Genomic DNA, 16032 nt, shown 5'->3' on the forward strand with positions numbered 1-16032 from the left:
AGAAATATATGACATATTGCTTTCATGGAAGCAGGGTGAGAAAAATGACCTCAATCCTAGATAGACTCAGCTCTCCTCCTTTATCTTACTTGATGCTTCAGGGTTTGATAGTGGTAGGAGTTGATATTGGTGGCAGTGACAGGAATGACAGCACTTTTTACCACTTGCTGGTGGAAGTACAAAGCTGTCATGCTTAAAAGCCATGGATACAGCTTATAGAGGTCTGTTTAAAAAATGTGTGAATAGAAGGGCAGAGATACTTAGAATTATTTTCACACGTTATTTTATCATGACCAAGGGGAGAAATATTGTGTTTAAGTTTTGCTCAGCTCTTTCTCTTCTACAAAAAAGTAAAAGCTTTCATATTAAGATGAGACTAGTTTTCCATTTACTTTTCCATCTCAGTACCTACCTGTCTGTTTCAAAAGTTTGAGTTGTTGTAACATCCTAATTTTTATTCTACTTTGTGTCATACAATGTGTTATTATATTACTAATCTGCCCAGTCTGTTAACTGGGATTTCTTTTAAAAAAAATTGCTTTCATTGTTTTGAATGCTAAATTGTTAATTCATCTTCAAATGGATTTTCTTCTGTGAACTCTAACCCACAATTCTATAAACACTTTATTTCTCTAAGCGCTGAATCTCTCTGGGTATTTTAGATCTTTTCCCTGCCTTGTCTAGGTTTAATTATCTCCTCTCCCCTCGTCCCCCGCCTTTTATAATATGGTCTGAGGTCTACTTTCCCCGAACATATTATTAGTCATCTCATGTTTAGCTTTCTTGACTTCATTGCTGTCCTTTAGGGAGCTTGCTTACATTCATAAGGAGAATATACAAGTGTACTTTTCTGAGAAGTAAAAAAAAAATAAGCTCCAAAAGTTTGCTTTAGTTTTTTTCTTTCTCATCTTATTTAGTGAAAAGGAAGAAAAAAATAGATTATTTTATGTCTTTTTTCCTTGCTTCCTCTATTTAGAAAAATAACCTGTCTCACAATTTGACAAGTTACTTTTCTTACCTTTTTCAAGATGACCTTGAAGTTAGCGCAAAATTATTTAATGATAATAGAAAAGGGTTTAAGTAGTTGATATTTTATTATTGTCATTTTTTAGAAATACTGCTCTGTGTTTTTTAGTTTTTAAAAATTATTTTTAAGCAACCATTAACAAAGAATGAAGGAGACATGTATATAATGAGTTGGATAGATTCTCATAATTATTAGGAGCAAAGGATAAGATTTATATTTTTTACTTTATATACCTTTGTGTTTTCACATTGTTTATAACTTTGTAATTAAAAAATTACTAAGAAAGTATGTGGTTAGTGGAAAAACTGAATAAGCCAATATGCAAAATATAAAGTAGATATTTTAAAACATCAATTTGAAATTTTCATTTTGAATAGTTTATAATAACTAAAACATTCTTGAATAATGTTATTTTACTTCATTGAATTTTTTGCTTTGCCAGAAATTCTTTTTGTTTTTGTCCTCATTTTCTGTGTACTTTATGAGAACATAATTTAAAAGTTCTTAGATTATTGAGGATAATCTAGTTTCATATGGTCTTTTTTTAGCCATCATTTTAAATTCTTCAATTTCTTATACCAGTTATCTTTTTAGTCGGTTGACATACCCCATTGATTCTGCCTTCATATGGCCTGTCACACATGTGTGCTCCTTTGCACAGCTACTGCCAGCACTTTTTGCCAGGCCTTTCATTACCTGTCAGGGTGATCACCGATGCCTCCCATCTTCTGTGTCTTACCCAACCAACAATTCGGTTTTTCAGCTTTCTGTTTTGAGACTTACCCAATGAAACCTTTCTACATATTGCTGATTGATTGATTGATTGATTTGTAGCCCATTTATCATTGTATTTTTCCCCTGCTCATATAGCTTTGCTGGTAGTACTTAAAACCTTCTTTCTGTCTTTGGCCCCAGTTTAACTTATCAGATCAACTTTTCACTACTGTATTACTTTTCAAAGATAGCAATTTACCATTTCAAGATTTGCTTCATTAGCTTTCCTCAACAATGCTTTTATGTATATTGTTCTTAAATCCAACATAATTTCTTTCTTTTTAAGTCTATTAAGAACTTTGCTTTTTCTAAAAAAGGCATTCTGCCTTTTTGTCAGTATTGCCAGACTTTTAGCTAACTTGATTCTAGGTCTAGGGTAATGACTTTATTCCATATGAATGTGCATATCTGCCATAGCGCCTTCTACATTGTAAGGATTCAAATATTATATGAATTACAGAGCTTACTTAAGTGTATAATCAAGATTTAATGAAACTAAAAGTTTTGTTGACTTTGGAAAGTAATCTTCAAATTACTGTGTTGACTAAAGCCTAAGTATCTGTTTTCTTATCTTTTAGGTTTTTACCTTTCAGTCTAATCTCAGTTCAATGAGAAGTTTGACTTTAAATGCCCAGAGAACTTAGATTTTACTGTTAATTTATTTGGGGGATTAAAAAATAGACCACACACCTAAAAATTGACCTACCATGGTAAGAAGTGCAGAAATACTATGAATGGCATTTTTTAAAGCACAATTATAAATTTTTAAATTTTTATAATAGGTTTGGGGCTGATTGGTAGAATAGCAAGCAAAAGAGTTCCATACCTTATTGAGCTCTTGTTTGGTTAGTTTTTAAAATAATAGTTTTTACTTCTATGGTTTTGAAGAATTAACTCAATTAGCCGTATATAAATTGATGCCCGTGTCTGTGTTTTATGGCATATGGGTGGAAAAATATCATTTTAAGAAGGATCCCATATTGAGTTTGCTATTACCTCTAATTCTTTTGCACTTACAATTTTCATTCTAACATGAAAAATTGGCATTAGTATTTTTTCCCATAAAATTATTAGAAATACAGTGAAAGACATACACATTTTGGTGAAGCCCATCATGAGAAAAATAAAACTACTTCGCCTTTTCATGGAACAAACACTTTTTTTTTTTTTCATAGAACAAACACTTAATAAAAAAAGTTGTCCAAGCTTCTCATTCTCTCATTTAAGCTGAGGTCAGTAATTTTAAGCCTATTTGTGACCTGTGTTTAAAAGCTGAAATTTTAACATAAATATTATTTTGGTTTACATATTTTATACTATTTAACATTAAAAAGCTATTAGATGTTATTTGGCAGGTATGAATTTTCTTTGTTGTAAATTACTGAGTGTACTTTTGTATACCTGAAAGTTCATTATTGGAGGGCAAAAATGCTTATTAATTGTCTGTTCCAGTGTCAAATGTAGAAATAATAACAGTTTAGAAGGCAACATTATAATATTTGCCATTTATTACTTATTTTGTTAGATTTCTTATTACAGAGAACAAGAGGGCATGAAAGCAATTTAGGCAAATATATTTAAAAATGTTTTTTAACCAAGTTCTTTGGCATGCTTATAGACTTGAAGATTAAAAATATTTAAAACACAAAGGGTTTCTCTTAATATGAAAATTCTAAAAATAGTCTAATTTTTATGAAGATTATAAAACTAAATACAATTATATTTTTTGCTTGGAAGTTTAAGTATAAAATTAGTTTAAAAAATTTTAATGGTGTATTAGGAGAAATTCTGTGCCAAAGATGTTTATTGAATGAAAAAGATTTTAATATCATTAACTCTGAAGTCTTAATTACAGGGTTCCGAAAAATGTCTTACTTTCTTATGCTACATTTTGTCAAATTGAAGCATTTCTTTAATTCCATAAAAGTAGAAAACAAGACAGAAGGATACTGTTCTTTTGCCAATATTTGACATTTTAACATTATCAGAAATAAATCACTATTACAATTCCCATGTAACCTCAGTGAATTCAAGGTATTGCATGGTGCTCATTTCCCCCAAGGATTAATGTATTCAGTAAACTACACTGGGTCAACCTCAAGTTCCCTTATTTACATAAAAATTATGTATTATTGGTTTGACAAAATTTTATGCAAAAATGAGTTGCTACTTGATTTAATGGATACAGTGTTTAAAAATAGGACAAAAAGTTGTCCAGTTAATCAGCTATACGGTAGTAAATACTGTATTTGCCTATTTTAAGTAACGTAACTTATTGCTATTTTTCTGATACAGAGACCAATTAACACTCATTGCTAGATTTTGGATTATAACAGTTGGAAAATATTTCTTATGAGATTCCCAAACCTGTTATCTGTAGTTAGGATTAATAATTTGATAGTTTTCCAACATGAATTGAAAATGTGAGACACAAAGATTAAAGTTAAATTGAGTGATATAGAATAAAAACTTGACAAGAATTTATTGCCATTTAAATGATTTTAAGAGTGGAAATAGAACTGTTGTATTTTGAAACATTTGGAAGCTATGATGGCACAGTAGCCTTGTGTAAATTATATTACTCTAAAGTTGCTATATATCTAAAATTAGAATTTGTTGGCTTTGTGAAGCTTCTCTACAATGATAGTCTTTTTTTCTCTTTTATTCATATTATAATAATTGACTTCTGTTATACAAAATGACTGACTGACTTGAATAAAGTTAGGAAGTTAGTTTATTTTAATGCACTGGTTTTTACCAGTATACTATATTAATCCAGAGCATTTGGCTTAGACTCAAGCAAAGTGAGGAAGGAAGAAAGGCTGGTGCTTTAGTTTTCTTCCTTCCTTATAGTCAGTTTATTTGTATATTTATAGGCATAGTACCCTTAATCTTAGAAATTCAAACTCTTTTTCATAATAAACTTAAATTTCAAAGTTTCCCTATCTTAGAGTGTATATATACAGGGTTGTTTCTTGGTTCTTAAATTTTAAAATCCTGATAAATCTTACAATTTTCTGCATTCAAAAAATTACCATTTTACCCGTAGTTCATTATTTTGATGCATCAAATATTATAGCAAGTAGACTATACCAGAAAACATAATAGAGTGACATAGAAAATCCTGAATTATTTTGATTTTTTGGAGCCCATAATTTTTGTTCTTCTTAAAGTGCTGTTCCACTGGTCATTATATAAATATATCTATAGTTTGTGGCTTAGAAACAAATACACCTCATTAAAAAAAGCAAGGATATCTGTGTCAGTTACATTTTAAAGTTATACACTGTTTTAAGGCTATGTATTTATTATTTAGAAAATATGACTTACATGAATATCTTCTGATGGACATGATATTGACAAAATATACACAATATTACTTAACAAACTGCCATGCAACAAATACATTGTAATGAAGAAATTGAATATATATGACCTAATCTAATCTTGACATTTACATTGAAAATTTACAACATAACCAATACTTAAAATGTTTTTTCTTCTGTTTGGCAGTAATTTCATTTTTTTACAGTTTAAATGTAAAACTTCTGCATGTGGGCTTAATGAAACTTAGGTGTTTCCCTAGTCTGTGACAACCTGAGGTACTAAACATTTTTCTCTTATTTCACTATCTTCAAAGGTAATTTTTTTGTTCCTTTTAGGATCTATCCAGGAATTGTGTATTACAGCATTATTAGGCATAGGATCAGCTTCCACTATGGAAACAACTCGCTTTTTCATTTTGCTTTTCAAGACCTTCTGAAATTTTTGTCTGGTGAATGCATATAATAAAGGGTGAAATACAGTTGTTCCATAAGCCATGACTAGAAAACACAACCTTAGTTTTACTAAAAGGTCACTTGGGCCTACGCATAAAATGGTGGTATTCAAAACAGAAATTGGTGTCCAGCAGAGAAGAAATGTAGAAATAATCAATAAAGACATCCTGAAGACTCTTTTTTGCCTTTCTCGTCGTTCACGGTGTCGTTTCACAGCTCGCCGGAGGGCAATTATTACAGAGACTGAAGTTCTCACACCAAAGACCACATTTCTCCCACCACTGCTTTGTGACATGTCTGTGGTCTCATGTTGTGTGGTTAGAGAGATTGTCTTTTTCTTTCTTGCTTTCTTCTTCTGCCCTGTTGAAAATCTTGTGCCTATTCGAATATTAAGAGCCTGAAGGATTTTGGTGTATGTGATTAACATGACTATGACAGTGAAAAAGAATATCGGGATCTGTACTAGCAGGTGATAATACATTCCCAGTTCAGTGTAGTATTCATTTGTACTGACACACAAAAGCGTCTTGTTTTCCCACGTATTTCCACTTTGAAGACTGAAAAAATTTACCTCAATAAAGGGTATCAGGAAAGAGAAAAATGAAAAAATCCAAATGGATATCATTAGCATTACAGCTCTGCCCATTGTCAGAATTCGGTTTGCAGGTTTTACAGAGATGTCGTATCTGTCCAAAGTGATAGCAAAAACGTTGATTGCTGTTGAGACACTTGCAAAAGATACACAGGCCTCATGGAAACAGCAGATGAGAGCAGTGTTACTTTCCAGTGAAAGCAGAAGGATAACTATAGTTAGAGGAATACATCCCACACAAATTATTACATCAAGTACATGAAGATTCATTGTAATAATGTTACTGACAGAGTTGATTAAGTTGGATTTCATGCAGTAAAGTACCAATACGGTGAGGTTGCTGCCAAGTCCCAACACAATTTCTAACATAAGAAATCCGGTGAGAGACACTTGAAAGCTTAATGGATATGACAGTGGTTGGTACATATTGGTGTCGATGTCATCAATGTCATCTCGCACTGTAATGTTAGATTCAGACTGCATGTTGATTTCCAGAATGGGAGAAAAACACATTCTTTTGGAGCAGTTGGTGTTTTCCCTAGAAAGTGAAATAGAATAAACTCTTTGATATTTGGCAATTTAAATGACGTATAAAACATGTGTTCCTTGTAAAAAAAAATCTTTTTATTGTGTACTTGGCTTAATTTTTAAGTTTCTAAATTATGGCAGAGGTAAAATTAGGAGACAACAAAATTGCATTGTTTTGACGTAACAGAAAATTGGATTCTCCCTTTGAAGATAACTGTATGGGGAATACTATATAGTTCAAAATTAATGTCCTAAAAAGATTTTCCTCATTTGAGTTTTTCAAGCTTATTGAGATAGAGTATATTTTTGTACAATTAAACTACCCAGTATGCAAAACTAATTTTAGCCCAGTGTTTTAAGATTTCATTTTAAAGTGTTGTGAGTGGGTGGGTAATAAACGCTATTTTAATATGTTCTAGCATAATTAGTGTAGGTGTAATTATTCTCGTGAGATTTCAAATGAACAGGACAAGTGTTCATTTAAAATGATAAATGGCACAGAGCGCTAGTTTGAAACCATTTTGTCCCTATTCTTGGTTGAAATTCGTATTCAAGAGTCTACAGTGTGCTTGAGGATATTTAGAGCTATTTCCCACAGAAGTAGGCAAGTGGTAAATATTACATATTTTGTAGTGAAAATGCTCACTGAACTTTATAATGGACAAACCTGTGTTATAAAAATTCGACGAAAAAGGACATTATCTTACCACCACAAAACTTGGTAAAAGAGTACTAATCACTCCAATGAATGATTTATTTTGTGACCACACCCTCTCATTTATTGTGGGAGGGGGAAATTGAAATTAAAAATATCATCTTAAGAAGTGACCATTTTTGGAGTGGTTTAAAAGAATATGTCAGTTGATTTTATTTGTTTAAACAGGATTTTAAGGTAAAACATGAAATTTTGGAAAAGGGGTATCTGAAGCTCATTTTCTGAGGAATCTTTTAGAGTTACACATTCCCTGTAAAATCTTTTGTACAAATCACCCAGTGTGTATAATGTTGAGGAAAATTAAAAAAAGAACTCTTTTGCTAATTCATGTAAATCTGTATTTTAATGTATAGAGATTTAGAGTAATTTATAAAAATAATGTCTGATTTTGTGGGCTAATATGTCAGTAATAAGTATATTCAGTTAAAATATAAAATCATACAACCAACTATATTTCACATTTCAAGCACAGCATTTTGACTACAAAATCATAATCAAACATAAACTATAAAGGCTATAATAATTTCCAAAATTCATGTTAATCTTTCACTTGATGTAACCTTTGACAGACTTTAGAATACAATTTTATTTATGCATGTAACTTTAGGGGCGATATTTCAGAAACACAGATGATAACATTATCAATTCCTTTTTAAGCTTGGTATAAAGTATCACTAGAGGTATATACTCAAGTAAGTGAAAGTCTTAGCTAACATGAAATCCTATGAAAATGAAAAAATTTAAGTGTGCCAAATTTTCGGAACTGACAGATTAAACATCAGGTCTCTGTCACATCAGTTAGATTTATAATTAAATAAATTTAGCATGCCAACTTAGTAACTAAGTAAAATGCATCTCCTCTAGAGCAGAATTTTTTTCTTTTGTAAATGTTAAACAGCGTGGTGGGGTGCATGCATCTTCTGACCTACCTGTTTGCTGTTGCCTTATGGGCCTTTTGGCTCACTATAGCAGTTTTTCACAAATTGATACATGATGTCATTGACAAATTTTGACATGAATTTTTACCTGACAACAGTGAAGAAGCTGTGTTTTATTTCATGTCTTGTAGAAATTCTTTCATTTTCTCTCCAGTACTTCAAACTGTATGAATTGTGAGATTTAGTTGGCTGATTGATTTCTAAAGACCAGTACAAAATACTTGTGTTTGTTTTGCCTTAAAAAGTCACGACCAAGAGAAACTTCCTCAATGATAGGAATTATATTTCCCTCTGAGGGAATATATGATAGTGTCTCTTTATTTTCCAGAACATGTGAAAACAAAAAAGGAAACATACGATTTCTAGCTTCTAAAATGTATTTAGACATCCTTTTGTTACAAATGTAAATCTGTTCCTATAGCAGTCCTCATTAGTTTGAAATGATTTCTTGATCACATAACTTGCTTTATATTATAAATCCAGTCCATGTTCTTTTGATAAAAACCATCTGCTATTTAATTTGATTTGTTTTCATTAGAAGAGGATACATAGTCATAAAACTTAGATGAAAAAATCCTTTAGCAATATCAGCTGCTACGAATATCTGAATATTTAGTGTAGAAAATACTTGATACAGCTTTATTTAGCTTGCTCCTAATGCATGGCATTTTCATTTTGGCAATCCGTGCCTCATTGTTTCTTCAGAAATCAGCTCCACAATCCTGGTATGTTAAAGTATAAACTCCCCCTTTAAAAATGCTCACCATTTTGTTTTCAGGCTTTTCCAGTTAAATTGTTTTTCTTTTTGTGTCTCTTTTATACAGAATCTTCTTATGATGATGACTGTCCATGTGTTATATCCTAGCAGTAATGTGGCCCTGTATTTTCTGGGTTTAACTCCTTAGTGTCTTAAATTCATGTGTTAGAAGAATAAAATCCTGCAGTTTATGGTTGAGACATCTAGGGAGATGCTTGATCAGATGCATTCTTCATATTGTCAGTTGTAAATACTGAATTAGCTGCTGTGGGCCCTTGTGAAAAAGAAAAAAAATAGTTAAAAAATAGGGTTCCTAATAATGTCCAATTAACTCAAAGTTACTTTAGTTTTGTTGACTTCAACACCATACACAGTATTCGTTATCAGAGTAAGCCAGCTGTATTATTAGAGCCACAACTTCTACATAAATTTAAGGATTCCTTTATTTTCTTTTCTGAACAGAGATTGCAAATGTTATGTTATTTAATAACAGAGGTAACATTATAAATATAACTGTGAAGGAAAAGCTGCAGTTTTAAAACAAATTTCTGCTCATTTAAGAAGCTAACCTGTGTTTTCAGAGATTATGAGCAATTAGTATACACTAAACATACCGTCGTTCTCTCTTGTCTTTATAATAAATTTAACACTATTTCCTACTGGAAAATATTGTAGCTTGCTTAATTATTAGCACATAGTTTGAATGTTAACTGATTAAAACAGATTCCACGGTAAGATGCTATAAATTTCCACTGATGAAGTTGTTCATGTAATTGAAATGTAAAAGGCAATGCAAAATGTAACTGCAAATTAAATAATTTTCAACGAACATGCCCAATAATGAACTTAACCTAAAACTGAGTAATAATAACTAAATAGTAAACCTGGTTCTTTTAAGAAATATAAACATTTTTTGAGCACTTGAGAAAAACTGTGCAGATGACATTAAGAATATTTAGTAGGTCTGAAGTGACTTAAAAGCTGGTATCTTCGTAGTGAATCAACAAAGAAAAAATCTTGGTATTTAACATTGCATCCTAAAAAAATTACATTTAAAATGTTATGTCTTAAAAGAAATAGATCTAAAAAAATACATGTTTAGCAATGAATAGAATTAAGCAAATAAACTGTTAAAATTTAGGTTGAAATTTTTCAAAGTAATTTTACCCCACTATGCCAGTTCAAAAGCAGCTGTATACTGTAATAAGGGAACACATCTTACCTCCGCTAAAGATTTGATACATTCCTGATGTAGTTGAAGCGTTTCCAGTTTTGATTGATTCATTTTGTTCACTTGTTAGCAGAGGACTGGGGGAAGAGGGTCATAAACATCTCTTCAGAAAAGACCTTAATGAAAATATGTGTCTGTACTGTGCCATTGTCTCAGCAGTACTGCTAATGTATGGAACGTGTGGTGCTGCTTAGAGGCTGCTGCAGTCTCACTCTTCCTACTGTGGAATCAATAAGCATCTGAAAAACGTAATGAAGTAATTGAACATACTGAAGGCTTCTTGTCTCCAGAGACAACATTTAGATTCAGTCTCTCTAAAAAGGAATGGCACTGCTTTTCAGAGGAAAGCCTGTTCTGGGCAGCTTTTGCAGAATGACAGCCTACCTTGTCGCTTCTCTCCACTGCAGAGAGATGCAGTGCATTCACTAATTTTGATTGGTCAGTTGTATTGGGCTTAAACTGTGCTTCATATGTATAGCAGGGATTCCTCTCCCCCCCACTGTTTTATATAAGGGTGTTTTTTTTAAAAGGCTATATTTATAAGTGGTTGTATGCTGCTCTTAAATAGAATATGAGTAAATTAGTCTTTTAAAAATGTGTATTCTATTTTGGGTTTGTTGTTCACTTATGCCAAACATTAAAAGATGCAGGGAGGTGGAGGGGGGCAAGAAAGAATTACACGGTAAAAAGTATATATTCTTTTTGAAGCCTTAGATGATTGCACTCCAGAATATTTTTGTTGTATATATGTTTTTGGTTGAGATTCTTTGTTCTACAAATAGAAAGCCACTGCATCTTTACTGTGAACCACATTGAATTTCAACTAGTTTGTTTGTATTCAAGTCATCTTCTCTGTGTATTTCAAATTGGTGTTAGCATCTCAAGGTGTTAAACATTGTTATGATTACCGTATTCATTCAGGTATTCATTCATTCCATTCATTCATTCAAAGTATTAATGAGATTGATCCAAGGTGTTTTACCCTAAAATATTTTTTAAAAATTCTATTGCTATTAGCATAGTCTCAACGTATAAAGATTTAATCATGTGCTTTCCTTTCAAATTACTTTTATCTTCACCTTTGGTAACCCTTTTATTTAGTGGGTATATACTGATCATTTGCCATAATATTTTATTTCAACTGGGTATTTCTGTTTTTAACCTTTTAATGGATTGCTATGCCTTAAATATGATATGTAGCTGTTTGCTGATGTTATCGGGTAAACATACCAGTAAAGGAAAAACGAAGTTAGTTATGTGTCTTAATAGGTTAAAAGGCTAAATTATTTTAAGATAGGTTGTCAAATGAATAAAAGCAAGTATAAGTAATTAACTTAAAATATTACTTTAAAATTAAATTTCTATTAACTTTGCTTACCTGTTCTAAGTATTGAGGAAAATGCTTTTTTAGATTTGAGTATATAAAGTGGCTGGATTCTATAGCAGTTGACAAAATAGAAGACCTTGCAAATGACTGAATTATTAGAATGTTGATCATAACTTATTTTTATTATTTTAGGACTATTAACATTCATTTTTAAAATGTATGCTAAATTTTCAGTTTGTAACTGGAATTCTTTTATAATTTTAGAAAGCAGTATACATTTTTGTAATCTTCTGGTAGTATTTAAGCTTCACAGGTAGGGAAGCTGAGTAGTATATGAATTTTGAATTGTATTTGTATAGAAGTTGAGAGTAATGTGGTAGAAAATTTTGTTGTGAATTCCTGAAGTTTTATGCACAGCTTTGGGAGGCAAGGCTTTAGTAGTGCTAAAAATTAAAATACTGTTGTGCTACTTTCTATGCATTTTGAAGGTTGCAGAAAAAGATGTTGTTAGAATGCCAACCATGTTGAAAGATAGTGTGCAAGCACATGCACACACAATGTTATTTTAAGCTTCAGACTGACACCAGAGCTTCAAACTAAAATTGGAGAAAACATATTAGCATCAATTGAAACTTGTGGTGGGGGCAAGAAATCATTAACATAGTAAAATACACAGTGATTTTCTTCCAAAGAGTTAAAATATGCTTATGTTTATCCTCAAAATATCCTTGTGGAGTAGAGGCAACCAAGGCACAAAGTTTAATGACTTGAAAAAGTCTAGGTAAGTTTAGTAGCAGAGCAGTGTTAGAATTCGGTAACCTCCTTGCCCCTCCCTCCCCCACATCTCTCCGTAGTTGGCCCCTTCTCTGGAAAATTCTGAAGATACTTGGGACTTAGAATTGGATGATCTGGGTTCAGTCACTGCTTATTAGTTATATGACTTTTGGCAAGTCAGGCATTCTTTGGGACACAATATAGCTTTGGTTCTTTTTGTTGAAGTTTATTTCTGTTTCTGTTTCTTTATTTCTGTTTTCTTTAGCTCTCTGTAATACAGTGTTTCCAAGTTATACTCAGACTATTTTGAATAAAACAAATTCTGCTATCTCTGTAAGAAATAATGGCAGCAAAAAAGCTCAGCTTTGGACATTGCTCTTTATTCCCTGTGCAAGTGCCTTGTGATTAAAGATATGCAAGATATCACAAACAACAATTATTTTTATTGCACCACACATGCTTAGTATAGTTTTCCTTTTAAAACCACATATTGGTTTGGTAATTAAAAGGTTTTCTGATTTGTTAGCAGGTTAATCCTAACTTCTTTTGTTTTTAACAAAGATGAAAATATCTAGACCACTGGATTCAAAGTCAGATTATATTATTTTCACAAAAAAATTAGTGTCAAATTACATGTCAGAATTTACAAAGATTATTATTTCCATAGGAACAAATTTTTACACTTGTGCATTTAATACATTTTGTATTTATATAGGATACTCATTTTGGACAATTGGGGATTTAAGACCAGATTTTATTGTTATAAAATAATTTCATAGATTTGCTATTAATTGGCTAATTAATAACCTAAAACAATAGTTTTACCTTGCAAATGATAACTAAGCAGTAGATAGGAATCTAAGACCCCAAATATCTCCATTAAAATCTTTTCCCCAAGTTCTGTTTTTCTTTTTTGTTACAAATATTTTGATTGAATAGAAATTTTAATTTGTAGCATTTTTGATATGGAGCCTTTGATTTTTAATTGTATGCATGTGTTCCCTTAAGTTGGGACAGCCGTGAATGTGGGAGAGTAATTTGTTGTTCACATTTACATCACACTATTGATGTCAAGTCATTCTTACCCAGCTTGTATCTGGTTCTGATGCTACATTTTTGATGATTCTGAGTTTGTAAGTGAAAAAAATTCAACTTTGGGAAATACTGAAATTAACCACAACTAAAAAGTGCTTTGAAACTGATGGCAAAATATATGCAAAAGCAGTTTCTAATTGCTGAAAAATCTGCTTTTTAAATTGTATTGCTTCAACAGTGCTCTTTCAGTGAGTACTTAACATAGCTAACTCAATTCTCTGATACTAAAGCCCAATGAAGAAAGAATTATTTCAGTTTAAAGACAATTCAGAAATTTCATTTGGCTTCTCAACTTTAAATTTCTTTCACAACAAATGTTTTACCAGAAAAATAGAAATGGACCATCTGCTGAAACCTTCATCAAGTGGGGAGTAGCCAAAGTAGTAGAGAATCAACAATGTTGGTGATTCATTATTGGTATGAGAATAATTGAAAACTGATTATAATTCCATGAAGTACATGCATAAGAATTATATATTCTTAACAGAAAACTCCACAAAATGTTATTATTCCCCAACCTTCCTACTTCACCTAAATTGGATATTTAAATTCTTTCATTTTTATTTTTACACTGTGTATTTGTAAATCAGTTGCCAGCGTCACATATATTATAAAAATAAATACATGGCTTTCCTTTACATTTTCTCATCCAAACTTAGATTTTGGACTCTGTGACTATTACTACTTTTTGATCTCTGTTTGTCATCCTCATGTTAGTCCAGCTTAATACCACTCCTCTCAATTTTTTGGCTTTCTATTTTCACTGACTTACATTCCTCTTTACATTCTCAAATATTATGGATGCTTTCTGTTGGTGTTTTTCTCTTATATTTACATCAAAGAATTATGCAGTCATGTTTGTGCTTTTTTTTCCTCATTGGCTTCTCTTCTTGCTTTTTTGCTTCATTTTCTTTGTATAATTCTCCTTTGTAGTTTATTTTGCAGAATCACATTCATTTCTGTGTCCTGAAACCAAGTCATTTGATGAACTAGATTATACATTTAACAGAGCTATGGCAAATCCCCTTGTCTGTGCTGTTAATGAGTCCCATGATCTAGTGGGAGATGTGGAATGATCATCTATGAACTGGTGGTCTGTTATTGAAATTGGTTAGACACATAATGCTTTTTTTTTTTTTTTAAATGTGTAAAGCCATAGAATGGTAAAGTTCCAATCTAGACTCATTCATTTCCATGGTACTACTTAGGGTACCCGTTTGGGAAAATGGATGCGTTTTCATAGTTTACTAATAATAGCTAAAGACTGCTCACTGGTGACTTTGTGCTATTAAAATACAGCAATATATCTTCAGTTACTGCTACTTCTAGTCCCCATTTAGGGATATACTATCTACAAAAAGTTCTGTGATTTTGATTGATAATGCAAAGGATTTATGGATCAATTTAAATAGGGGAGAATCAACTGCTTAAACAATATTGAGTCTTTCAATTTATGATCATGGTATCTTTTTGATTTATCAGTGTTTTATGGTATTTGGTTTATAGATCCTGCACATATTCTGTTAGATTTGTACCTAATTATTTCACTTCCTTAGTCCTATTAAAGTAGCACCTACCTTTTTGAAACACAATTCCAATTTTTAACTTTTGGTACATAGAAATACAGGTTTTGTTTTGTTTTGTTTTGTTTTGTTTTTTTCTTGACCTTATATCCTGCAACTTTACTAAACTCATATATTAGTGTTGGGGACGTTTTTTAAAAAATGAAGTCCATGGCATTTTCTGTACAGGCAATTGATATCATCTGCAAATAGAGACCAGTGACTTTTTCTTGAACCATGTGTGACTTTTCTTTCTTGCATTATTGTACTGCTTAGGACTTTTAGTATTAGATTTGATAGGAATGTGTTGGGAGAAGTACTCTGCCAAGAGCCCTGAGCACTCCTGAATGTCCTTGGGTATGCTGGGTATTGCTAGATACACCAAGATTGCAAAGACCTGACTGTTCTTTATCTGGTCCAGTTCTCAGAGTTGTGTTTGAAGCTAGCAACCTTGAGGCATGCAGTAATGACTCCCCAGATGAAGAGCAGACTTGCTTCTGCTTGTACAAAAATGGTAAATTTTCTAAGCTCAGTGTTGTTTGGCTGTAATGCAAACCCACTGTATACATAGTGTTTACCTGGGCCCCTCTGCCAAGGGGCCTTAGATGGGAAGTGAGCTGTCGCTGACGTGATCCTCTTACCACTTGCTGTGTCATGGGTCATAAAATCCTTTGCCGATGACCCAGGCATCTTATGTCTTCTGCCAGTATCCTTTACAAGAACAGACTAGCTTCATAGCTTGAAGGTAGAATAAAATCCTTGACCCTTCATGATTTTTGACAGTTTTGGAAATAAGGTCATGATGTTGACAGAAACATGGCTTCCTGCAAGAAAAAAGACGAGTGGCCTTATGGGCCATTTTAGGGGATATGAGATCCAGTAGCAAATGCTCTTGTTGAAGTGGGAAGCTAGTAGATCCCCTGCTGATGTACC

At 32.0% G+C, this 16032-nt stretch overlaps 2 protein-coding genes across 5 annotated transcripts in view; one reads left to right on the forward strand and one right to left on the reverse strand.

Moving 5' to 3' along the window:
* The window catches only part of COG5 (component of oligomeric golgi complex 5), a 292761-nt gene that overhangs the window by 70568 nt on the left and 206161 nt on the right, over positions 1 to 16032 (forward strand). The window lies entirely within an intron of this gene.
* On the reverse strand, positions 3604 to 10798 carry GPR22 (G protein-coupled receptor 22). Of its 3 annotated transcripts, none has more exons than XM_041774080.1 (3): positions 10333 to 10798; positions 8442 to 9384; positions 3604 to 6710 (listed from the first exon to the last, which is right to left on the reverse strand). In XM_041774080.1, exon 3 carries the CDS (start codon positions 6683 to 6685, stop codon positions 5384 to 5386), a length of 1302 nt encoding a protein of 433 aa, XP_041630014.1. In that variant the 5' UTR covers positions 6686 to 6710; positions 8442 to 9384; positions 10333 to 10798; the 3' UTR covers positions 3604 to 5383. The 3 variants fall into 3 exon arrangements, with proteins under 3 accessions (XP_041630014.1, XP_041630015.1, XP_041630016.1); XM_041774081.1 differs by having other exon boundaries at positions 8345 to 9384; XM_041774082.1 differs by having other exon boundaries at positions 9118 to 9384; positions 10333 to 10797.

This window comes from Vulpes lagopus, chromosome 11, assembly GCF_018345385.1.
Source record: "Vulpes lagopus strain Blue_001 chromosome 11, ASM1834538v1, whole genome shotgun sequence".
Classification (NCBI taxonomy): domain Eukaryota; kingdom Metazoa; phylum Chordata; class Mammalia; order Carnivora; family Canidae; genus Vulpes; species Vulpes lagopus.